Source organism: Gallinula chloropus, assembly GCF_964237585.1.
Source record: "Gallinula chloropus genome assembly, chromosome: 5".
In the NCBI taxonomy this organism is placed as follows: domain Eukaryota; kingdom Metazoa; phylum Chordata; class Aves; order Gruiformes; family Rallidae; genus Gallinula; species Gallinula chloropus.
In genome coordinates, this window is record NC_140090.1 from 79,566,123 (window position 1) to 79,592,492 (window position 26,370).

General features: G+C 45.9%; 1 protein-coding gene across 1 annotated transcript; it reads left to right on the forward strand.

Moving 5' to 3' along the window:
• Window positions 1–18,779: 18,779 nt before the first annotated feature.
• On the forward strand, window positions 18,780–21,468 carry NPS (neuropeptide S; the record flags this gene model as incomplete). Its single annotated transcript, XM_084264650.1, has 3 exons — window positions 18,780–18,787; window positions 18,882–18,963; window positions 21,259–21,468. 3 exons carry the CDS (start codon window positions 18,780–18,782, stop codon window positions 21,466–21,468), a joined length of 300 nt encoding a protein of 99 aa, XP_084120776.1.
• Between the last annotated feature and the right edge of the window lie 4,902 nt (window positions 21,469–26,370).

Genomic DNA, 26,370 nt, shown 5'->3' on the forward strand with positions numbered 1-26,370 from the left:
AATTTTAACCTATACATACTATGCCTTGATTAATTATTAAAGCAATTTCAATCTGTCAAATTGGCTCTTAAATTGCCCACAAAAAAATGAAACTGCTTTCTCTGTGGCCTTTTCCTACAGAGCAGCATCAAACCTGACAGTGATCTTTGCTTCTGGAACGTAAGGAACAGGTTTAAAGCAAGATCCAAAGCACTCCAAAAAAAGCAATAAGCAATCAAAATGCCTTTCTTTAGCTACACAAAAATAATCCTTTTTACAAGGGTACTCATTTATTTATTAGGGAGGATTCTGAGAGGAGCGAGCTGTTTACTGGATGTAAATAATTAGTGCTGCAAATGAGACCACGCTGCATTAGGGATGCTTTAGAAACCTTCATCATCCTATGTAGCAAAACTCTAAAACATTTCCCCCCAAACATTCATGCCTGTGCTGGCATGCTGCTACTGCACACATGTGCTCTGATACTCAGGGCAGCATCATGCCATTCTCAGATCCTACGTAGTCCCGTCCTGAGGTACGAGCTGCACCCTGGTGTCTTTGAGGCTTTCCACTTTGGAGATGTTTTGCCCAGACAGCAGTCTTAAGATTCATTTTAGTTCATTTTTCTTCATTTTAGTTCCTTTTTCTTCATTTTAATTCCCTTTTCTTCACTTTGCAGCCTGTTTGATCAGTTTTACACTCTGCCTGTGCTGCAGTTCATGTTTACCAGCATCGCACGGACTGCTCACTCCAGGAGATCAGGGACCTGGTAAGTAGCACTTGACCAAGCTCACAGAGACAAAGATCTCACTTAGACCTTGATATAAACAAATATTGTCTGGTTTAAGTAATGAAGCAGCTCTGATCAGTGGTCATGGCTCAGGCTGCATACCCAAAGTGTGTTTCCTTCTCAGCACACGGTCAGGAGGAAGAAGCGTGTCCCTGGGGAGATCAAATGTGATGGATGCATCGTTGCTATTGCTATTTAAAACCCAAAGAAATCCAAGGGGTTTCATACTGGTTTTGCTCTGCCAGGCTATTAGTGCATACAAACTGTTTCTGGTTTGCTTTTGGTATTGCTCACATGGTTTTGGTTTGACCTTGTCACCACCTACAACTACCTGAAGGGAGGGTGCAGAGAGGTGGGCGATGGTTTCTGCAGCCAGGGGACAGGAGATGGGACAAGGGGAAATGGGCTCAAGCTGCCCCAGGGCAGGGTCAGAGCAGATGGGAGGGAAAAGTTCTTCCCTGGCAGAGTTGTGGGGCTGTGGCACAGGCTGCCCAGGGAGGGGGCTGAGTCCCCACCCCTGGGTATGTTTAACAGAGGGGAGATGAGGTGCTCAGGGATCTGGTTTAGCACAGGACAGGGATGGTTGGACTTGATGATCTTAAAGGTCTTTTCCAACCTTGCGATTCTGTGAATTTTGACTGACTGGGCTTCTTCCTTGTTGTGTGGCATGTGTGAAGAAGATTATCTCTTTGGTGAGATTTAGATCCTTCTCTGCCTTCATTCACGATGTCCTGTGGCATTTCACTCATTGCTATAGAGAAATGTCTCCCAGGAAGGGAGATCCTGTCACACAGACATAAGCTATGTCGGGTGTGTTGTGACCTTAGGTGGAAGCTGGCAGGAGAAGGACCATTATCTGCGACTGCCTGATGTTACAAACCTTCCTCTTCAAACTGCAAAATAATTATCATGATGATAGATGTTCACTCACTCCTCCTTTGCTGGGGACATGTGTCTTTTGACAGGTTCTTTCTCAGGAGTGTGTACAGACAGAAATGACTTAAGCTACCCTCCCCAAAAACCCAGGAGTGGCTAGGGACACCACTTCTTATGTTTTATAACGCAAAGTACTGCCCGGTCTTCATACCTGATTAGGCTTCCCAGGCATGCTGCCTCCAGGTAATGAATAACAACAGCACCAGGGTGAGACTTCATCAGCTGGCAGTGAAAGCCCCGTCCCTCCCTGGTTGTGGGGCACTTCCCTTTCAGGCTGTTGTGAGGAAACAGTGCTCCCCACCTGGCCTCGGTGGCCACCGGCATCACTCCAGCCACAGCACTGCAGCTTCATTACTTCGCCAACATCATTTCCATCACCAGGCAGGTCTGAGGGCACTAGCACCTTCCCTCACTCACACACACTCATGCACCCTTGTTCGTTAACTGCGACACAAAACAGAGATTAGCTTTTCCTGATAGTGGCTCTGACACCAACCCGCTTATTTCATCCATCATTCCTGTCCTCATCCTTCTCCGCGCCTCGGAATTTAATCCTGGGAGGCTTGAAATATTGCATTGCGGTCTCTGCCTTGTTGTTTCCCCACTTCTTCCTCGTTTGCTGTGTGAATTGACTTGGGAGATGTCTACAGACAGCAATAAAGACCTTTCGACACGTCCAGACAAACTCCAGCGAGGAGCTGGCAGTAGTTCCCTGCTGCTGGGAAGCTGTCTGGAGGTCTCATTTCCGTGGCTGCGAATGGACTTTGGTATATCCTCAGGCTTTCCTTAGAGCTGACTTCGTTACAGACATGCTGTGAAAGCAGACGTTCTCCAAAGTAATTAAAAGTTGGGAGCACTTGAAGACTGTTGTTGCAGGTAGTGTGTTGTTCTGCTTGAGTGTTTCTGTGGAAATGCGTCCGTTTTCCAGGCGGTTCCTAAAATAATCAGTGCAATTTGTCCTGATAGATTTTTAAAATCTCTCTTTATGGACATTCTTTTGCACCTTCTTTCCCTAGTTTTTTCTTTTCCCATCCTTGTGCATTCTTCTTCTGTTGGATCGGGGCATCCAGCACAGTCCTGTGCTCAGGCTGGTGATAATGATAAGCCACACAAAGGGATGTAAATGTAAAAGGACGTCACTGCCACATGCTCTACCTGAGTTTGGGGCACGGTGCCCTTTACTTCTCACCTGGGGATGTTCTCCTACATCGATGCTTTTTCTAACTTACTTCCACGTTGTAATGATTTCTCTTATTTGATAGCCCAGGTTACTCCCACCACTACTGAAATCCATCGCCACTGAACCTGCAGCCAACTAAACATCACCTCAAAAGCCATCAGCTCCCACCCCATGCTCTGGTCCCAGAAGCTGTCTACTTTGTGTTCCAGAGGAAAACTGGGCAACGACTGAAAAACTACTTTCCAAGCTAATCCCTCCCTTCATCATGTACCTTTCTAGCAGAAATGCCAGGCAGAAAACACATCCACCCCCATTTGTGTGGTCACAGGCAATGAGCTAGAGATGGATAGGAATGGTCCATACCTGCTTGCTGCATGGGACCTATTCTAGAAACAAGTTTAAATTGCTTCTCTGAGGACACTTTACTATTAAAACTGATGTGCTGAGGTCTTTGCAAGTGTATTTTTCCAGTTCTCTGCTGCTGCAGGACAGGGCTGTATAGCATGTAGCTGTGCTGGCTCAAAGAAATTCCAAGTAAACAGATGCAAATGTTACAAACAGAATCTAAACATCACCAGGATCTTAATTATGACAATAAATGCAGGCTCTGCTAAGAGATACGTACCACTGCAAAGTAAATGATAGAGTGGGAGATAAATCACACAGACTTAGAAGCAAGTACAAAGGACTCTCTATAATTTAGAAATCCAGTTTAAAATTATAATCTCCAATAATTTAGGCACTTCATTTAGGGTTGCATACTGTTCTCAGGCATTTCCAAACTTCCCTGAAGCTCTCAGCTATTTCACAAAACAATATCTGCTTCGTAAAGTCTCGGTAACATACGCAGCCCATATGTTTGTCGACGTAGGGTGTCTCTGGCTACCAAACTTAAATCTCTTTTGGGGGGCTAAACACAGGTTTGTGATGTGCACAATAAATATAAATTCCTATTTCCCACTTAGCACAGAATAAAATTACTCTGTCAAGCTCTGCAGTCTTAATTGCTGATGGATTTTTTCCATGAGCAAAGGCAGACAAAGGAGCACACAGAGCTTTCCATCAGCATTCCCCAGGCCTGTGGCATCACTGTTTTTTTCCCAAGGCCATTTCAATCCAGGCATTTTTTTCTGTTCTACGCCCAGTAGAACAGGAGAGGGCAGCAACTGATGTGATGTAAAGAAAACTTGTGACTTTTTAAGGGCTTTTTTAAAACCAGCATCCAGAACTCTCTCCAGAAAGTTCTATTCTAAAGTCTTGATGTCTTTGACCTGCTAACCCTGGCTGCCTGGAAATCAGCACAGATTACTTCATTATTACTTTGTTTCCCTGCCTCACTCTCCCTGACAAATATATAGGGGCGTTTGTTTGCAGAAAGGCTGAGAGGTCATAAAAAAATACCCCTTATGGCTTGTCCAGCAATATGTGAAATTCCTTTACCTGATTACTTCACGTTTGGTCCGTTTACTTGCTAAGCTTCACCACAAAATGCAGTGAAACTCAAGAATTCCGGCCTCTCTTTGCAGGTGTTTGGTTTGGGGTGGGTTTTTTTGTGGGTTTTTCTCCCTCTTTGCATGGGATGTGGTACTCCTGGGAAAGGTTTCTGCTCTGCACTGAAACATTGTCCTCACAGAGCTTTTTGGTGAGGTCTCATCTGCCAGCGACATGGAGTGCTTGCAGGGTGCTTCAGCTTTTGCCTTTGGGAGAAAAGGAGGTAAAACTGAATGTCTGTGCTCAGCTACAAGTGCTGCCTTGGTGCAGTGGGTTCTACAGTATGACTGGAAGTAGTGGAGGATCCCCTTGCAGTTGCTTTGGCCACAGCCAGTGATGCTGGGTGCTTTTTTGGAGTGCCTAAACGGAGCTAAATAACCACAAGGTATATGAGCTGATTAGGTGGCATCGAAGGCATTCCTGCCTCTTGGTAATACCTTGAAGCTGTATTTGTTTTTAAAATGAGCCTTTAGAGAAGGTTGGATATCCCCAGGCACTGGCTGCTGGTTATCTATTCCCTCCCTCCTAATACAAGTCCGCTGCCCTTGTCCATAGTGGCTCTGTGATGCCCAGCCTGAAACAGGCTTTCTCTCCTAATGTTCCCATTGCAAGACACTGTCTGACTATGTGCTAATTTGACATCCTTATTGGCAGCCTTTGCAGCCAGGCCAAGGACTTGTCAGGGCACAGGCACTGGAATTGCCATGCCAACCCCTGGAAGTCATCCCTTAGGCTCACAGTCCAACACGCTGGCAGCAAGGTCTGGAAGTGGCTTCATCAGCACTACACTTACTAAACTTACTAAAAATTAATGCTAGATGTGAGGAATTGATTTTCTTTTCCTTTTTTAACCATATAGAGAGGCTGGATGGAAATGGGGCACATGGAAATGTGTTTTCCCCATACATTCAGATGTAAACTGAAATAGTATGGCACCTGTACCCCCAGTGTGATTAATTATTTCTAACATTTTCTTCTGAAACATTGCTTAGCAAAAACCTCAGTCAAATCAAACCAGAGCTGAAATACAGGAAAAAAAGAGAAGCAGAAACACTTAAGCTGTATGTTAAGAATCAATTGCATGCAATTTCCTGGAAGATTCATTTTATTTCTGCGGTTTTGAAGGACCTGACTGTGTTTTTAGCAGCATTTTCTATTCGCTGGGCAGAACAATCTCTGTGTGGGCCTGATGCTGACCTGGCAAAACCCACAGGTCTGCCTTAAAGTGCTGCTGCCTCTTGTGTCAGGCTCCAGGCGACTTTCTGATGCACAAAACCCTATGCATGTATATTTGAGCAATAAAAAGAAACCAGCATTAGGAATGGAAGACCCAATTATATTTTGTTGTTATATTTAACAAGAAAGACGTAGTATAAATTAGTTAGAATGTGTATAAACACGATTTAATAAACACAAGGAGAAAGATACTTACATCCTCTGGTATGTGGAGTTTATAGCCTCGTGCGATGTAATTATGTTTATATGAGTATGAGCATAATAAAGTGCAGCAAGTCACACAGTGATGACTGATAACGGGGGAGGTAATTCTAATGATACACAGTACCACAGCTCAGACACTGAACACAACCCACAGCTGCAGAGACAGGAGTGGAAGGGTGTTTTGCTTCGTGGGTATATTTAAGTGAAGGACTGGAACTCTGAATCACAGAATCACAAGGTTGGAAAAGACCTTTAAGATCATTGAGTCCAATCGCTCCTGTCCTGTGCTAAACCAGATCCCTGAGCACCTCATCTCCCCTCTGTTAAACACACCCAGGGCTGGGGACTCAGCCCCTCCCTGGGCAGCCTGTGCCACAGCCCCACAACGCTTCCAGGGAAGAACTTTTCCCTCACATCTGCTCTGAACCTGCCCTGGGGCAGCTTGAGCCCATTTCTCCTTGTCCCATCTCCTGTCCCCTGGCTGAAGAGACCATCGCCCACCTCTCTGCACCCTCCTGTCAGGTCAGTGTAGGTGGTGATAAGGTCTCCACTGAGCCGCCTCTTCTCCAGACTAAACTCCGACTTCTGACTTCCTCCCAAGCAGAAGTTGGAAAAAAACCCATTCCAAGGTGCTCCAAACCCATTCCAAGGTGCTCCCAGACTGGCCCTATCACAATTTGCTATTTAAACACCCCTTTTCTCCCCCCATTTCCCATGCACATGTACTGCACCATGCCAACAACTTAACATGTCCGCTCGCTCCTTCTCGCCCCTCACACAGGCGCGGGCTGTGAGCAGAGCAGTCCTGCCACGCTCCCAGCTCTGTGCTGCCAGCTCCATGCCCTGCTGTCCTCTGCAGCTTCTTACACTGCCCACGGGGCATTCAGGCCTCAGAGCAGGGCAGCTCCTTTGCTCGCCTTAGCTGGTCGGGCAGCCCCAGGGGTTGAAGGCAGGCCCTAGTAAAGGCCGATTGACGGAGGCCCTAGTAAAGGCCTAGTAACGTTTTAACTCCTGTTGGGATTTCAGTCTTTCTCTTTTGGCTCTTTCAGAGCAGGGGGCTCATCCAGTTGATGCCCCAGTAGCCTCGACAGGACGGAGATTTAACATCTGTTGCAAAGCTGGACGTTTCCCTGTAGTTCCTACGCCGCCTCCCAGCCCGTGACCTAAATGATGAGTAGGAGATATTAAGCCTGGATTTTAACATGAGAGCTGACGACACCCAAAGGAGAAATTAAAAGCATCGTGCTGTTTGGTGATTGAAGGTAAGCAAGCAGTGAAGTGATGCTGGATTCTTTGTTTGAGCTGCTGCCAGGAATAGGAAGTTTTGAGCAATATCCTTACCATTCTTTCTCCTCTAAAACCTGTCTCATACCCCCACCATATTTAGGGACAGTCCCATTGTGGCTGGTTGGTTGGCTATGTTGTAATAAAATGTCAAATAACCTTAATTTCTTACTCCTCCCTACTTGCTATTAAACCTGCTTCCTCCCCACCACCCCCCCTCCCCCCCAATTCCAGCATTTTCCAGCTCTTCCTGGAATTTCTTCTGTCATCTGTGGGGGTTTGTGTGCAGTGTCATGATTGAGCTACCAGCAAAAACCTGGGCAAAGGACCATGGCAGAATGACAGAGCTCTAGCTTCTTGGTCACACACCAGTGCCAAATTGCTCATCGCTATGAGAAAGCACAGACAGAGGCTGTATCCCAACACCCACCTCTGGCTGGTTGGTGCCTTCTTGATGGCTACCAGTGCTCCTTCTGTAAGTATCCAGTATATTATTTCTTAAAACAGACTAAAACTCACCCAAATTTGCAAATATTGGTTTCAATAAATATTCTCCATCCTTGAATAATGCCATTTCCTTTGATTATAGCTCCTTTGCCTCACCTCAGCCAGCTCTTTCAACTGCTGATAACACACCAGCAGTTTACTACTCCTTTCCTTTCTTGAGGACTGAGATGCTCTGACTGTAACCCACCTTTCATGGGAGATGTGGCTGATGGTGGACAACGAGCCGCTTTAAATTGGGTTTAGCTGTCTGAAATTTCAGCTAATGCTCTAAAAGAGTTAATTGATTTCTGCAGGTTGCAGTCTAACTTTATCCTGCGTCGGGATTTTCTCCTGACACTGCTCATAGACAAGGTGATAATGTTGTATCTGAAGGCAAACATATAGAATACATTTTAGTCATCCCATGGAGCGGTTTCCCAGGCAACTGTAACATCTTCATCCACAGCAGGGTGCAGGGCTCGCCTGGCCAGCTTCTCTTCATGCTAGAGAGCCTGCAGCCAGCACACATGCTTTGCCCATGCTTCGTGGAGGTTCAGAATGTGGTTTGGACAAGTTTTGGGTATTTCTTCTGGAAGTTAAGGTCATTTGTGGGTCTGGCGTTGCCCAGAATAAAGAGTATTTGCTCAGGTTGGAAAGTTCTGGGCTCCCTGGTATAAAAAAGACAGAGGTGTCCTGGAAAGAGTCCAGAGGAGGCTACAAAGATGATAAAGGGCCTGGAGCATCTCCCCTGTGAGAAAAGGCTGAGTGAGCTGGGGCTGTTCAGCCTGGAGAAAAGAAGACTAAGGGGGGACCTTATTAATGTTTATAAATATGTATGGGATGCAGGGGGAAATGGGCAGCCCCTTTTCAGTGTCTGTGGGGACAGGACAAGGGGCAATGGCTGCAAGTTAGAGCATAGGCAGTTCCTTACCAACATGTGGAAGAACTTTTAGAGAGTGAGGGTGAGGGAGCCCTGGGACAGGCTGCCCAGGGGGTGTGGAATCTCCTTCTCTGGAGAGATTCCAGCCCCTTCTGGACACCGACCTGTGCAATATGAGCTGGGGAACTGCTTTGGCAGGGGGTTGGACCCCATGATCTCTGGAGGTCCCTTCCAATCCCTATGTTTCTGTGACTGTGTGAAAGATATATAGCCCAGGTATATAGACCAGTATCAACCTGCCAGCTAGGACTGAGTGATTGATAGCTCCTCTGAACGCAGTGAAACACCCTGCCTGGGGTCCAGAGATGGGCAGCTCTACCAGGAATCACCTCTCTCTAAAGAAAAATCTCAGCGAGACAAGTGACAAAATGCCCACACAGATTGAATTAGGAAGGGGGAAATCAAAAGGTAATTTTATGCAGGGGGAGAGGGGGAAATAATGTAGTGGGTAAGTTTTGTTCTTGTGCTGTGTTCATTCTTGTGGAAAACGGGACTGGCCGTGGAAGGGTAGGAGAGAACATGAAGTCTGTGTGAACCCAGTGTGCTCGTCTTCAAAATCCATCCCCAGCCCCTGTTGACACCACGCCACCCCAGATGTGTCAGCAGGGATTTGGGAGAGGTTGTAGGTTAGAAAATAGCCCTGGGAAACTGGAAGTTATCAGACTGTGTGTTTCCTGTCTTTGACACTGGGAGCTGGAACAGCCCGCTCCTGAACTGCAGCGGCTGTGAGGCAGTTCAGCCTGGTTTCAGAGCACACTGTGTGTGATCTGGCACTGGAAACTCACAGGTTGGGGGGTCTGAGACGCCCACCAAGAAGCCACAGTTGGGCTGAACTGTGAATGGTCCCAGGGAAACTGGGAAACCTTTGGGTTGCACCTCGTGGTCACGCCTTTGACACACAGTTATCAGTATCCCAGCCAACCCTATGGACATGCCCTGAGGCTGCAAGCTTCAACACTTCCACAGAGCACATGCTAAGGGACTCTGCCCATACACCATAAGCCTGCAATGAGTTGAGCCAGAGTATTTTTAGCTCCTGTCCTGTTGGCTTACATGCAGCTGATGTTATGAAATTTGGCAAGGCAGAGAGCTGTAGGGTTATTTGAGTTCCAAGGGATCTCTTCTATGTAACGTGGTCCTGTGGTTCCTGCTGCAGTAAAGAGTCTGGGAACTGCTGTGAGCATCGCTTTCTTAGCTGCTCATTCATAATTTGGTTGTACTAGTCTGGGGCATCTCAGATCTCATGAAGTAATGACGACAGGCAGGCCTGGGCAGGGCACTGGAGCCCTGCGTGGGGATCCCTGAGCTAGGGGAGGTGGTGCTCACCCCACAGCACCAGGAGAAGCATCACCTCATGCCTAGGACGTGGTCCCTACACCCATAAACCCTGCTGAGAGGGCTTGGGTCCCACCACACTCCCATGGCTATTCAGTGCTGAGGACCAGGCAGATGGTGCATGTGGTACATCCATGAAGTGTTATTTCATAGAATCACAGTGCCTGGCAGGTTGGAAAAGATCATCAAGTCCAATCATCTGTCCAATACCATGTCAACTAAACCATGTCCTGGAGTGCCATATCCACATGTTTTTTGAGCCCCCCCAGGGATGGTGACTCCACCACCTCTCTGTGCAGCCTGGTCCAGTGCCTGATCACTCTTTCAGCAAAGAGATTTTTCCTAATATCCAATCTAAACCTCCTCTGATGCAACTTGAGACCGTTTGTCCTTTCAGGCGTGCTCCTCACTGCTGCACAGTCAAGTCCTTCATCTCCCAGTGCTTCTTCCTTTTAAAGAGAGGCCCTCATCCCCTTTGAAACTTATGCCCTGTCTGCCTTCCCTCCTCACAGCTGGGACTGGCTCAGTCTTTACTGTAAAGTGCAATATTGAAGTCCATCATGTAATTTTTTCAGGGTACTTGTGTGATGGGAATTGGGTTCTAAAGCCTGAACTTTTATAGCTGAAATGAAAGAACTGGCTGTCAGCAGGCAGGCTCTTTGGAAGGAAAAAAGAGTCACTGGGTTTTTTTGTGGACTACATGTTTGCTTCTGGCAGTCAATATAGTGTCAAGCTGAATGGAGAGCTGGGCTTTTTCATGTACTGTGTTTTCAATGCTTTTCCTGTGAGACTGAAGCAATGAAACTCTCTACTAAGTAGCTGGAGAACACCCAGTGTCCTGTCCACAGGGAGCAATCCCCATCCTTGGCGTTTGTGGCCCTTCCCATACCCTGGAGAGGGAAGGTATAGTAGCTTTTCTAATAGCAGATTTTCTGTTTCTTGATCATAGTCTGCATTCTTGATTAAGAGGTAACAGTTGATTACCTCCAAAGCTACCAGCTATGGGAAAGGGGTGTGGGAATCAGGAAAAAAAAACCCTGCAGCCCCTGATGCTAAAAGGGGAATTCACACGGTGGAGACAGGGGGAGAGAGATGAGGTTCCTAAATTAGGGATTAATGCAAGCAGTAGAAGAATAAAGGCAGCAGATATCACTTCTTGAGAAGTTACAGTATGCACTAGAACATCATTAGGTATGAAGAAGTGCTTGCACAGAGCAAGACAAAATCCAGTCAGTGAGGTTTTCAGCGAGAAACCCAGAAGTTCTGTCTGTTGGCATGTGATGTTTTTTGGGTGAAGCCTTTTCTAAAGGGAGGAGAACACGAGGGGGAATCAGGCTCCTCAGTAACCTGTGTTCAGACAAAAGGCATGTCAGCTTGGGCACCGACTTGTGTGACAGCAGCTTTGCTTCCCTCCTACTTGAGGACCTTTAAAGCAGCCATAGTCACCACGTTGTGATGCAGGGCTGGCATTTTGTGAGGCAGGGAAGCTCCTCACTGTCAGCCTGGGGTACCAGAGGTACCCAATGCCTGCATACCCACCTCTGTAGAGCAAGGCAGACCCCTGGATTGATTTTCCTCTTCCTACCAGCACATTCCAAAGCAGGGGTGCATGCAGAGTGTAGAACCCACTCTAGGGTTCAGTGCCTATTTGCTTTCTCTTTCACAGGTCATTATGGAGAAGACCCTTTCTATCTTTTATGGGAAAGGAGGGAGGCTCTTTTGAAGAGGCTGTAATATGCTTGTTTATTTAAGTGGCACAGAGAAGTAGAAAGAAAATAGCAGTGAGTTAAAAGAGCATGAAAAACAGATGGAAAATGCTCTGTGTTTCGGAGTAAGAAGGTGTGTCCTCTCACCTCCTACAAATGATGAATGCTGCTCCAGATGTAGCCACTTATTTCCTAAAGGTACTTTAGGTCTCATGTCACAAATTTAAACTGGCATCTTACCCTTCTTCAGAAATGCCAAGAGCTAATCTGTGGAGCAGCTGAGATTTTCTCCCTCACAAATGTTCCTGTTCAGAAGGAAATGAGCCACCCCTGAGCTCTGATTTGGATATTTCCTCGTTATTCTGTGCCAAGCAAAAGGCAACTTGCTTTCTCTCCTGGCTGATCAGACCAGGGCTGCTCATAGATGAAACCAGAGCGTTGACAGATGTTTTGCATCCAGCTGACCTGTTTCCCACCCTGAAGGTCGCATGAAAACCTGCTCAGGTGGGAGCAACTCACTCCTTTCTCTCTGGTCTGTAGACGGTGAGTGTCCCAGTGAGCGTTTGGCATCCCCTGTGACCCTCACTGACCTTGCAGTTACTACCGGTCTGCTGGTTTGTGTCCCACTTTTTGCCCCCACACCAGAGTTGTTTTACTGAACTAGCTGTGCTGCTGTGACTAACTTTTGCCTTATATTGCTCCCTCTTTCCCATTCCCAAATGACATAGTGCTTGTTGGGATGGCATCTCCCAAATGACAGGTGATAGGACAAGAGGAAATGGGCTCAAGCTGCCCCAGGGCAGGGTCAGCTCAGGTGGGAGGGAAAAGTTCTTCCCTGAAAGAGTTGTGGGGCTGTGGAACAGGCTGCCCAGGGAGGGGCTGAGTCCCCAGCCCTGGGTGTGTTTAACAGAGGGGAGATGAGGTGCTCAGGGATCTGGTTTAGCACAGGACAGGGACGGTTGGACTCGATGATCTTAAAGGGCTTTTCCAACCCTGTGACTCTGTGATTCAGTGACCTCAAGGGCTTAGAGGGCAGAAAAAATGGCTTTGTACTGAGATTCTGTAGACAAAAATATGCAACCTTGCTTGGGCCAAAATATTTCGATGGCACCTTATTATTTATTACGCTGTGTCGGACCTGTTTTCCTTGTCTTCCTTAGCCTCATCCCCTGGAGAACCCTGAGATATGCTGCGATAACACATATAAAAAATGATGCCCTTCAAAGCCTCCCAAATCTTTCTCCCTCTTCCCTACTATTTATACTACTTATGCTTGCTTTCCTCAACTCCCTTAACACTTGATCCCTTTAAAGCTCGGGCTCCTCTTAATTCACATCAGACTTTCCAGCCTCCTTCTCTCCTCACTCTCCTCAGAAACCCTTTGCCATTTCTGGTCTATCTAGGTTCTTTTTCTCACTTCAACAACTATTCAGACTCTCTCAGATCATTTAGATCTTTGCTGCCTCCCAACAAAACTTGGGCTTCAGCTTTGACAGGTGTCTTTTTAGCTCAGCACTGACATCTTTTCCTAGGCAGCCACTTCCTGTAGGATCTGAGAAACTTCTGGATGCATAAATTATGTTGGCATGGACAAATAAGCACAGCAATAAATTAATCACCGCTGCTTTCCAGTTGCTGAGTCTTCCCTTGATGGGTTGTGCAAGTTTTGTCTGGTCTGCTCTGTTTTTTTTTAATCTATTTAGTATTTTATTTGCTTTTTTTCTCCCTCCAGAAAAATTATCAACCAACTTTAACGTGTGGTGGTGGTGCAGGGAGGGTAATGAGAGCTTGTTTTTCACGTGGTGCTTGGTGCAGATTGTTTTTGCTGAAGGGATGCTAAGGAATCTGTCAGAAAAAGCAAGAGCATCTATAAATGGGAAATATTCTCTGCCATGTTTAAAGATGTTTTGTGCCAAGAGCGTCATTCCTGTCACTTCCCATAGAATACAGCAGCAACGTGGCAGCATCAGCAGAAGTCGTGTGGATGTTTGTGCACTTGGCAGAGGGGCCCAGAAGGTGCCATGTGCTGTGGTCTGTGGGAGAGGATGGAGTTTGGTGTCACAGGCTCGGGGTTTACGTCACAGTTTGATGCAGTCAGCAGCTCTATCCCATGCCAGGGAGTGGGACTGGCAGACCTGGGTAAGCAAATTCATGCTGTCTCTGCCCACATCATCTCTGTGCACTTTAGCTGCAGCCAGGAAAAAGAATATATCTATATCTATCTATATATATCTATATATAGAGAGATATATAATTGTGGGTGATGCCATAGACTTTAAAATCCTGAGGATGGTGACTATGGCACTGACGACAATTCCTGTCCGGGGTAGGATGGAAAACGTGAGTTTCAAGCTAATTTCTGCTGCTGGCATGGGAGGATCAGACTGCAGCTTCATCCCCTCTGCTGAGACAGTGATGTGCACAGCTCGGGTGATGCAGAAGAGCTCTGAAATCGGGTGGCATCCTGAACCCTGAGGTTCATGCTACCTGTATGTCCACAGATCTTGCGCCCTGTGCCTTCTGGAGTCCTGGACACCTCCTGGCTGCTGAGTTATCTGTCCAGGCAAAGCAAAACACCGTCTGGAGGGGGAGGCAGAAGGGCAGTGATGCTTTAAAGCCTTTTTATTTCCCTTTTCCGTGCGTCAGAAGGTGTGATGCTGAAGCCTTAACTGTTGCTAACAGAGGGGTAGGGAGAATGATGTCTGAGTGGAATTGCATTGAAAATTAGGTTTTTAAAAGGTTTTAAAAAGGAGCCGTTTGTCTTTTAAGCACCAGGGCTCAGCGTAGGAGCCGTCCCCATCCACAGGGAGCTGGAGCAGTGTATCACTCACAGGACGTAGCTTTGCAGGCAGCAGGGTTAGTAAGCAGAATGAAATTCAATAAGTGTGTCTCTCCTGGAGAACTCCTGAAGCTGAAACAGGAACACAGCACTGTTTATCCACAGCAGCCAACACGGGCCTCGATGGGCTCAGGAAATATGCACCTGACCTTTGATGAGACTATCGCATCCTCCACAGAGAGAACTTCTGTGCAAACACCTTGGCGGCACCAGAGCAGAGTAAATAACACAGAGGAGAGGTTCCAGCCTGCAGGCACAACTGCCATGTGGTTTTGGAGCCGTCAGAGATGGTCAGTCACTGCCTGGTCAAACATCCAAGGGCAGGAGGGAAGTGCCGTGCCTCCCCCACCGCCCCATATGGCCTTATGTACCCCCCCCCACCTCAGCCAGCCAGGGATGTGCTTTTTCTGGAGGACAACCTAGTTTAACAGGAATGATCAGGGCTGGGAAATGCCCAGAAACAGTCAAGTAAGTGTGCATCTGCAGCAGCTTTTTGCCTCCCACGTGCCTCTGCAGACAGTTGGTGATGCAAGCGAAGGGTTTAGTTGTGTCCCCTCACTGGTAGTGAGGCCAAAGGAATAATCCCACTTTCTGACTCCTGGTTTTCTCCCATCTCTGTGTCTTGCTGGGATTTTCTCTTCACACTGAGTCAGAAGCAGCTGTACAGGCTGTGAGCATGATTAATTTCCATTTTGCACCTTGCTATGATCTCCAAGTGAAGCATCATGGCTCTTTGGGTTCTTGATGTTCTTGAAAGCAAGGGAAACTTTGAGCCTGGAGGAAAATATCCTGGCAGCTGTCTCCAGAAAAAGCCATGCTAGGTTTCACTGTAAACACCCTAGAAGGGAACAACCAGATTTAGCACCTTGCCTTTATCCAGACCACTAACCTGCCATGCTTTTATGATGTTTGGGGTCATACCAATGGACCATGCACACAGTCTTTGGTGTATTCTTTCAGTTTTTATTTCTTTGATCCCCCAGCAAAGGCTCACAATGCCAGTTTAAACACTTTAGATTTACTGCTGTGATGAGGGAGGGAAAATACCATGTTCTAAAGCTTATGGGCCTGTTGACTTTGCTGAGTTACAAGGCTCGATAGGCTTATCAGCAAGCTTTGTGTTGGGCTTTATGTGGGTTTTGTGGGGAACCAAACAAGAGCAGCAGTGAGGAGCATCATGCTATCCCTCTAACAAAGCGAGCAGGAGGGAAGTGTGATGATGTTGGCTGGATATTGCTGCTAATTTATTCTCATAAAGCAGATGCTGGGAATTTTTATTATGGCTCTTAATGATTCATATGACCTATGATACCTGCCAGTGAACCTTAGCTTGGAGGAAGGCCCCAGACTGGGTGCTCTGCAGACAGAGCAGAAGACAGAAATGTCAATTGCCACTTGTTCTCTTAGACCTGATTCATCCACACCTGAAGTGGGAATATCTTGAATGTATCTAAATCTCCATATACGCTTTATGCATGCAAATTGCAGTTGTGGTGTGTTAAAGTGCATCCTGAATAGCTAGAAAAAATAAACTCAAAGAGTTTATGTAATAAACAAACTCAAACTTTCGCCTTGAGTGCTGTGCCCAGTTCTGGGCTCCTCACCATCAGAAGGACATTGAGGTCCTGGAGTGAGTCCAGAGAAGGGCAACCAGGCTGGGGAAGGGGCTGGAGGGCAAATCCTATGAGGAGTGGCTGAGGGAGGGGAGAGCACCCAGGACTCCAGCAACTCATGGTTTAGAAAGACTCCATCAGTAACTCACCACAGGTTGCCGGGAGAGTCTGCAGTACGAGCTCACCGTTGTACCTACCAATCCCAAACCTCAATCACGAGGCTTTTCTTGTCTCTTGTCTTCCACATATTATGTTGTGAGAAGGTTAATTTTGTATTAAAATTGAGTTAAGCTCAATGCAGATACAATGAAAGCAGACACTAAACGATGCTCAAGCAGAATCCAACCTGACATGCTTTTCATTGCAGCAGAAACATGGATTAAGCCCCTTATCAGTTGGAGTTGGAGGTCCTGTGTGAGACAGAACGGGATGTTCAATTCAAACAAAAGGATTTTCTCTCTGAATAAGAGGACACATACTGAATATGCAAATAGCTGAATGTTCTCTTGACTGTTTTTATAAACGAACTGCTTACTGTGGTGTTTAAGTGAGGCTAATTTCATCTTCTATTTCTATGGTCTTGTTGGTCCTGAAGAATCTTTACCAGTAAGTGTGAGCAAGTACTTTTTAAAAGAGTCGTTGGATTATATTCTATTTTATGAGGAAAGGCTGAGGGAGCTGGGGCTGTTCAGCCTGGAGAAAAGAAGACTAAGGGGGGACCTTATTAATGTTTATCAATATCTTAAGTATGGGATGCAGGGGGAAATGGGCAGCCCCTTCTCAGTGTCTGTGGGGACAAGACAAGGGGCGATGGCTGCATGTTGGAGCATAGGAAGTTCCACACCAACATGGGGAAGAACTTTTACAGAGTGAGGGTGAGGGAGCCCTGGGACAGGCTGCCCAGGGGGGGTGGAGTCTCCTTCTCTGGAGAGATTCCAGCCCCATCTGGATGCCGCCCTGTGTGACCTGTCCTAGGGACCCTGCTTGGGCAGGGGGTTGGACCCCATGGGCTCTGGAGGGCCCTTCCAGCCCCTGTGATTCTGTGATATCAACCCCTGATATGATCACCAACGGCATATGCAGTGATGATGAAAAACTTTCCAACCACAATCTGAGGTCAATTGATGATTTTTTTTAATGTTAAAAAGTCTTAGAGGCTCTTACCTGCCTCTGTATTTCTTCTGGCCTTATCTGAAGGCCTTAGTGCTTTCTACCCTCTGGAATTAAATGTATCCGTATCAGGAGACTGAATGATCCAGTTAAAGTTGCTGTAATTTATAAGGGCTCTGGTCTCCCCAGAGTCTCACACCGAGTTCCCGTCTGGAGCCCTTGTATGTTGATTTTTCAGTGCAAACACTGAAATGCAAAGTTGGAGGCTGCTGAGTCACTGGTGTGCATGTCTGATGTGTGACTGTCGAAAAAAAAGATCCTTAACATTTGTGTTCTAAGGGGGGAAAAGCAATTAAAAGAATGTAATGTTTCTCAGCACTCCCCTGTGCAGTCTGACATCCAGATGCTCTGGGGAACTCTTACAGTACTCCCTATAAATAGGATCCCCTCAAATGTTGCACGATTAAATGTGTTGCAGGATCAAACGATGCTTTTAGACATGAAGCATTTGCTCCACTGATGGAGATTAACAGAATTTCTTATTCCTACAGAAGATTTGTTTGAAAAAACTTAACATAGGTGAAGATATCAAGGACATTGAGCGAGTCCAGAGAAGGGCAACCAGGCTGGGGAAGGGGCTGGAGGGCAAATCCTCTGAGGAGCAGCTGAGGGAGCTGGGGGTGTTCAGCCTGGAGAAGAGGAGGCTGAGGGGAGACCTTCTCCCCACCTCCCCTGCCCTGCCAGGAGGGTGCAGAGAGGTGGGCGATGGTCTCTTCAGCCAGGGGACAGGAGATGGGACAAGGGGCAATGGGCTCAAGCTGCCCCAGGGCAGGGTCAGCTCAGCTGGGAGGGCAAAGTTCTTCCCTGGCAGAGTTGTGGGGCTGTGGCACAGGCTGCCCAGGGAGAGGGCTGAGTCACCTTCTCTGGATGTGTTTAAAAAAACGTAGATGAGGTGCTCAGGGATCTGGTTTAGCACAGGACAGGAACGGTTGGACTCGATCTTAAAGGTCTTTTCCAACCTTGTGATTCTGTGATATGTCTGCATGCAAGAGAAGAATTTATTGTCCAAAGAAATTAAGTTTTAAGAAAAACACTTCTAAGTTGGATGCATTAGAAACTAAGCATGTATAAAAAAGAGGGGGGGGGGACGACACAAAGAAAAGGCTCTCTATATTTTTATGTATTGTTCTGTGTATTGAGGTTGCTCTGAGTGTTACAGGATTCTTTGAGGAACTTTCTACTTAAAGTGCACTTTTAATGTGTTTCCCTTTGCAGCCAGGCTTTACAAGGTCTTAATACGTCACATTAGAAATGGTAAGAAATTCTTGAAATGAATTTTTTGAAATCTTCAGACCTTTGACCACATTTGCTACGATGATCCAGGCTTAACAGTGAACCCCACTTGAGAGGCATTTTAATGGGACACTAAATGAAATCAATTGGTAGTTTCATAGTGGCAGCTGAACGCGTGTTCTTGCCATTTTCCCATTTAACAAGAAGAAAAGGCCAAACAAGGCCCAATTAGTCATAATAAAATCAGCTTTGGTGACATTTTCACTCCTGAACTCTGGTATAAAATGGTCATCTGCAAAAGGGAGGGCTTTGGTAGTATAACTGCATGTACACACACACACACGCTCCTGAGGAAAAATGATCAGGTAAAGACACAGCAGATTATATACACTTTGTGTGTTTATCTGTTTTGCTTGGGTTTTGTTTTGAATTTTAACTGATCTCAGCTCTTTTTTGCAGTCTATGCAGGTTGAGCTTTGTTTTCATTCTTTGGATCTCAACGACATTTGTGTGCTCGAGTTACCCAGTTGTCCCTTCCATGGTAAGTCATGCTCCCTGCTTACTTGAAGATCAGATGCTTCATTTCTTTTAAATGGCTTTTTAATTGACATTTTTTGTTGTTCTTCACTTGTTTCTTTGTTGTTTTTTAATGAAATGAAGTATATTTCTTGTAGCAAAGATACTGGTTAAATATTATTACCTGATTTTCCCGGATTATAGCTCAATGTTTGCTGTAGTTTCTAATAAAATATGCAAGCCTCTAGAATAATCATGTAAGAAATCTAGTGCATATTTAATGAAGAGTGTGGGGAGCTTTTGCTGAAGTTGAAATATTGTATGAAAAAGAGGGTAAAAAAAGTCAGTCTCCTCTCCATTTCATCTAAATCCCTTGTCTGTATCAAATAGGTACAATAAGATACATGTATTAATTAGTTTATAAAGAGGTAAGTTTACTTGGCACTGTTAGTGTGTAGGGAAAGGAGAGAGTCTTATGTATGGTTATGGAAAATTATTGCAGACAATCAGGAATGCAAATCTGATTGAACTACAAAGGAAAGCAGAACAGCCTGTACACCCAAAGCCACCTGGTTACTTAAATGATGCCGACCCCCTCTCACTTTCTGATCCTGGCCAGGTTACTGGGACAGATTGCCAGTCAAACTCTGCATACCCCATTTAAGACTTTTCCAGCAGGGTATGAGATATTTTATTTGTAACCATGGTCAGTGTTCCTGCTTTGGATGAAGCCTTCTTCGGGCTGCCCTTTCTGTGTGGCTGTAAAATCAGCTCTAGGAGCCATGGGTCAGATTCCTTTACTACTTCTATGTTTTGCATCGTTATCTTTTCATTAAGGTGGTCTGGCCACTGGTGCAGCTCTTAATTTTATTGATGCTGAGCTCCTGTTAGCCCTAATCCATCTGTTGCCTGGTTCTTCCATGCCTTTTACTTCTGTGAATGCTGAATCACCTTTCTTTTCTGATCTCAGTTTAGACACAGTTTAGCTTGATCTGACGAGCTGTGTTTCTTAACGTGCCTCCTCATAGCAGTGACACGAGAGGTGAAATGGATTTAATTATTCCATATCAAAGAGCATCCTGCATGTCAAAATACCAGCCAGCTCTTCAGTCGCGTAAGCCCCTGCATAGGTTGTGAGCCAGCAGCTAAAAAATCCCAAAGGGAAAATTCTCTCTCTGCTTATATTTCCCAAAGAAAGTGTTTCTCCCTGTTAGGGAGAAACTTTGGTCCAGGGAGGAAATCCCAGTGAGTGGCAAAAGGCGGCGGCGGTGTGGGGTCTGCGAGCTGCGGTCTGCTGCTGCCTGGGGCTCAGGGCACGCTCCTGCTTGCAGGGAGAATCGTTAGTCTACCTTTAATACACACAGAACAGGGAAAAAAACCTGTTAAAGGACTACATGGGATTAATAAAAAGTAATACCATGCTGAGTTAAAACCGCTCTTAGTGAAGCTTAGGGCAGTTTTGCCATCAGTTCTGGTGAAGGCAGATGTTAACCCTGTGGCTTTGCATGCCAGCGTTTCCCAAGCCAGGGTGAAGAGCAGGCAGCCTCAGCAATGATGGCAGAGTTAATGCCTTTTAGATGGATAATCAGCAAGCTGGGAAACCACAGCAGAGGCACAAAGCAGCTACAGCTGTGCCAGATGTTTCCTTTTCAATTCAGGGTTAATTTAAAGGCAACTTAAATTCATAGAACTTTTTAATGTAGTTTTACTTTCCATGCTGTAAAGTGAAGGTAGAAGGAACGTGTACATAAACCTGTATTATTTTTAATCCAGCCTTTTTAAAATTCTCACTTTATTCCATTTAGTCATAGCTCTTACTGCAAGTAGTAATTGCTAGAAAGCTTCCTCCCCCTCCCCAAATTGTCCCTTTACAGATATTTTCATGTTCTCTTATCTTTCGGGTAAACTACACGACTTGACACAAGGGATCACAAGATGTGGTTTCATTGTTAACTGAGAAAGAAAAATCTCATTTTACAACAATAAACACATGTGCTGCTCTAGGGAAACTGTGTTACATGTCACAACCAGCCAACATCACCAAAACCAATTCATTTCATACCATAAAAATAATCGTAACGGTATCAGTGTTTTATACCAGAAGCACCAGAGTTGAGTTTTCTAGAAAGCTGTGAAAAAAAAAAATCTGGGTTTGAATATGATGAATCCTTAGCAAATGACAGTTCATCCTTGTCATTCTAAGCATAAATTGGTTTTGTGTTTCTGCTTTGCTTGTTATCCTGAACAAGTCCTGGCAAATACACAAAACCATAATTTTCCCTTCCCTTATCTCTCTCTCTCTCTTATTTTTTATCTTCAGAGCAGCAATCCTTTTTATTTGAATTGCCAGCTGTATGGAAAATCTGATTACTGCCTCGCCCTGCTGAAAAACTGCTTAGCCAAGGTGGGCAGGAACGAAGAAGTGGCTTTTCTAAAGCCTTACCTGGAGATGCCTTTCAACAAAAGGTCCTTTCGCAACGGCGTGGGATCAGGAATTAAAAAAACTTCCTTTCGAAGAGCAAAGTCATAAACAAGTGCTCCAAAGCACCCTCTCGGTTTTAGCAGCTGATGCTTAACTTTGTGCTTAAAAATGTAAGTTCTCTGCTTGTCAGTGACCAAACCAAGAGAGACAAGAGTGCCCCTGTCTTCATGGTGTAAGCAGATGGTTATTTCAGAGAGCACCACCCGAGGGGAGCAGATGGGATTGCTCAGAAAGGGCTTCGTTTCCCAACTTACGGTATCATAAAGTTTTGTGTTGAAATGAATGTTTTCATTTGGTTAATTCCCCTTCTTTGTAAAGCTACAGATTTAATCAGATTGCTCTTGATTAATACAAAAATAGGCCTGAGCTTTGAATAGATATGCGCACGAGGGCTGTCGGGTGGACTGATGGTGTTATTCCTGCCATCCCTCCTCTCTGCTGTACAATCATAGAATCACAGATTGGTCTGGGGTCTGGGTTGGAAGGGACCCCAAGGATCACAGAGTTCCAAGCCTCTGCTACAGGCAGGGACACCAACCTCCAGGCCTGGAGCTACACAAGGTTGCCCAGGGCCCCATCCAACCTGGACTTGAACACCTCCAGGGATGGGGCACCCACCCCCTCTCTGGGCAGCCTGTTCCAGCCCCTCACCACTCTCTCTGCAAAGAACTTCCCCCTAATATCTCATCTCACCCTTCCCTCCTCCAGCTTCACTCCATCCCCCTTGTCCTGCCAGTCTCTGCCCTTTAACAAGCTGATTCCCCTCCTGTTCCTCTGCTCCCTTCAGGGACTGGCAGGCTGCAATGAGGTTGCCCCACAGCCTTCTCCTCTGCAGGCTGAACAAGCCCAGCTCTCTCAGCTTCTCTTCGTAGGGGAGGCAAACCCACCAGCAAGGCAAGTTGTGCCTGTACTTTCCTGCCCCAGATTGCATTCACTTGAAGACAACTGGCAATTCTAATACTGCTCTAAAGTACATTTCATTTCAGATTCCCAAAGATATGAAGGGCCACTGGTGAAGGACAGAACCAGGCCCTACTAGGAACTTCTAATTTCTTTTTAAGATAGTTATTTAAAGTTATTTTAGCAGGAAATAATCTCTTGAGATGTGTCATCTCATTTCCTAGAAGAGTCCTGGGAAATCACTCTATGGCAGGGTATCAGTGCAGCTCCCTGTGCCTCAGTTAATTGACTTACGTGGGGAATGGGCATGTGATGAGATGTGCCCAACGTGGTGTCTGCTCTGCTGCTCTAGCTGTGGCTCAGTAATTAATGACAAGGTTGTTGGGGTTTTTTTTAATTTCCTGTTAAAAAAAGAAAGAAAAAAAAGGGGGGAAAAAGTCCTTTGGTCTGAAAACATGTAAATGTGGTGTGTGGGAAAGGTCATCTGCTGAGCTACGTATGTGTGAGTTTTACCTTGTGGCTGTTTCCTCCACATGCAGCGTAACAAGTTCTGACATTGGCTTGAAAACGTTGTCAGGTGTCCATGCAAATGCATTTTGAGTTCAAAAGCTGAGATAATAAACCAGTCTGTGGATGCTTTCTAATATTTCCCTATTAAATATCAGTTCATCACTGAAGCTGGTTGGATTAGGCTGGTTGGCACCGTTCCTGCCACGATGCCTGTTCCTTTGCCTTGCACCCCTGAGCCCGCAGAGGAGAACGACTCACAGAATCACAAGGTTGGAAAAGAGCTTTAAAGATCAGCAAGTCCAACCATTCTCATCCTAAGGTAATCATATCCCTGAGCACCTCATCTACGCTTTTTTAAACACATCCAGAAGGTGGCTCAGCCCCTCCCTGGGCAGCCTGTGCCACAGCCCCACAACTCTTTCAGTAAAAATTTTTTTTCTAATATCTAATCTGACCCTGCCCTGGCACAGCTTCTTGCAGTTTCCCCTTGTGCCATCTCTTGTCCCCTGGCTGAAGAGGCCATCACCCACCTCTCTACACCCTCCTGTCAGGTCAGTGTAGGCAGTGATAAGGTCTTCCTCCCCTCAGCCTTCTCTTCTCCAGGCTGAACACCCCCAGCTCCCTCAGCTGCTCCTCAGAGGATTTGCCCTCCAGCCCCTTCCCCAGCCTGGTTGCCCTTCTCTGCACTCGCTTCAGGACCTCAATGTCCTTCTGATGGTGAGGAGCCCAGAACTGGACCCAGCACTCGAGGTGCAGCCTCACCAGTGCCCAGTCCATGGGCACAATCCCCTCCCCAGACCTACTGACCACACTGTTTTTGATACAAGCCAGGATGCCACTTGAATGTGGAGCCATGCTAGTCTGCCACTGGGTTTCTGCACTGCAGCTGGCTAATTTTGGGCTGATTCAAGGAGATCAAACACATCCCCACCTGCTTTAAGTAGGGTATTTTTTAAAGCCGCCAAAACACTTGCACTCCTTTTGGGTACTGTTGGTGTCTAGGTCGCTGAGCTCTTGCAGCTCGTAGTCAAGTGACACCCAGAGACCTTTAAAAATGTAAGAGGAAATGGTAGGTAATTATTATTCTCATGCACTCTGACTCGTGTAATGTCTGGGTGGGAGGAAGCCCAGGCAGGTAACCGCAGTGGCACACAGGAGTTTGGCAGCAGCACAGCGTTCACCCTGCTTCATTCCTGGCTGCTGTGATTCCAGCCACAGCAGACGTCCTGAAAACATAGTTTTCAAACTCAAACGCTCTCCATCTCCTTTTGCATCAGCCCAAGAAGCAGCATTTGAGTGGCTTTGGCCAGGTAAAGCTGAAGGGCTTGGAATGACTCCTGGGGGGGGGTGTGTGTGCTGCTGGGAGGTGCCAACCTCCTAAAAACACAAGTCCTGAGGGCAAGGTCCCAAGAGAACCTGGGGAAAAAAACATAACATGGATTTGATGGTGCCCTTGTGCAGGTGTGATGTGTGTGCTCCTCACTTGTGCACAGCCAGATGCAGCGTGGTGGAGGGGTTTTGTCGCAGGGTGGCTACCGGGAGTGGCTCTGCCCCGCTCCTTACAGCTCATCCCCACCCCACTTATTTTTCAGGGAAGGAAAGGGAAAAAAAAGGAAAGAAAAAAAAAGGAAAGAAAAAGAATGGAAAGGAAAAAAAAAAGGAAAGAAATAAATCAAAGGTCCAGATTTCTCTTTGGTTTGGGGTTTCACATCCGTTTTAGTTCACTTTTTTCTACATAATCAACTATATTTCTGCCTTGGTAACCTATGACAAACAAGGTTGTCTCTCAGCCCGCAGAGCTATGCATGTAGCTTTGAAAATCAACCCCTTCCTTTGCATTTATCGTGCAGGTAGGTATCTGACCAACTCATTCAGCGATTCAGCAATTGCCTTTGAGCAGGGCATCTTCAGAAGGGATGAAGAGCCAGTATCCAGCTTTCACAGACCTTCCTCCCCCTTTTTTTTTGAAAGCAAGAAAGATAGCTTCTTGGCTATTTATAAAAAAAAAAAAAGCCCATTATTTATGATTTAGTCATTCCCTGACAAGCCACTCCACCTTGAGGGATATGCACAGACAAAAAAGATGGTACAGGGAAGCCACCAAGAGCCATAAGTCTTGCACTCATCTAAATCACACCGAGCTCGCCTGGAAAATGTAGATTATCCAGCTGACTTACAGAAGTAGTTCTGTCACCAGCGGCCTGATCTTGCCATCACCACCCACTGAAAACTCGTCCTGCTTACGCTGCCTTTGACATGAAATGCTAAACTCTCTTCTGAACTATAAAGGTGGCTTTATTTTGGAAAGAACAGAGAGTAACCTTAGTGATCTCTGTCAGAAAATAAGGATCTAAGGGTGCTATTGCTGAGCACATTAATTTTTATGCTGACAGAAACTGGAAATGTGACATAAAATGTCTTCTTTCTTTTCAGTGCAAAGAGGACAATAGGGATGACTAGAGGAACACTAGCCTGCAGCATAATTAATGTGCTGCAATGAATTATATTCCTTTCTGAAGAAAGGGGATTCATTACTCTGTGAGGAGACATTTTTGTTGACTTCCCTTGCTATTTTTCTTGGCTAACCTGAGAGCAAGGAAAAACAAGTTTAAGAGGGTGGGAAGGGTAATGCTTTGTCTAGGGATTGAGGAGCACGTTGGGAAGCTGGGAGTGCCTTGACCAGTCTTGGCCTTTGATAGTCATTCAGGCTGGTGAATGACTATCAATGACTTACGTCTTATCATCGATAAGAATGACTTAGGTAAGTAAGCTCATTTCTACTCAATTTCTCCACCTGAAAAATAGCAGTGATTTTCATTGAGCCATCTCATGTAAGTGGTTTTGGATTTGGGAAGTGTTTTGAAGGCACTGGGGCAAAGAGTCTCTGCAGCCAGGGGCTGGGATAACAGCGTGAGCACTGCTGTCCCATCAGCGTGCCCTCTGGCACAGGACCCAGCACCCTAACACTCCTGTTCATTTTCTAACCTCCAAAGAGCCTTGTGGGTGTCATAGCCAAGCCAAATCCCAGGTTTATGAGCTGTTTGCATCTGCATTGTCCATAGATCCAGCTACTGCCAAGCAATGGGTGAAATGCATCCCCAACATCACCCCTCGAAGGGCATCTCACAAAGGGCCATGCACGTTGCCTGCTGCTCCTCTGAGCCCTAAAAACAATCTGTGCCTTTGAAGGAGGCAGCTAGTGTTCTCCATGAGGTGAAAATGAACAAAACAAATCCAATAATATATGAATGGGTGAAATCTGCCTGAAGACAGGAGGAGGAATTAACATTTTTTTTCTTCTTCACAGATTATTGGCAAGAAAGGCAATTAAATAGCCTGATGTAATAGCATCTAATTTACTTGCAGGACTGAAAATTAGTTGTTGTAATGGCATACCAATACTTGGTTTTCTGATTACCAAGTATATATTAAAGTGTGTGTGTATATGTGTGTATGCATATATATACATATGGAACATTTAGATTTCTTAATTTGCTATTATTTGCCTGTAGATAGTAATTTATTGCCTTAAAATACTGG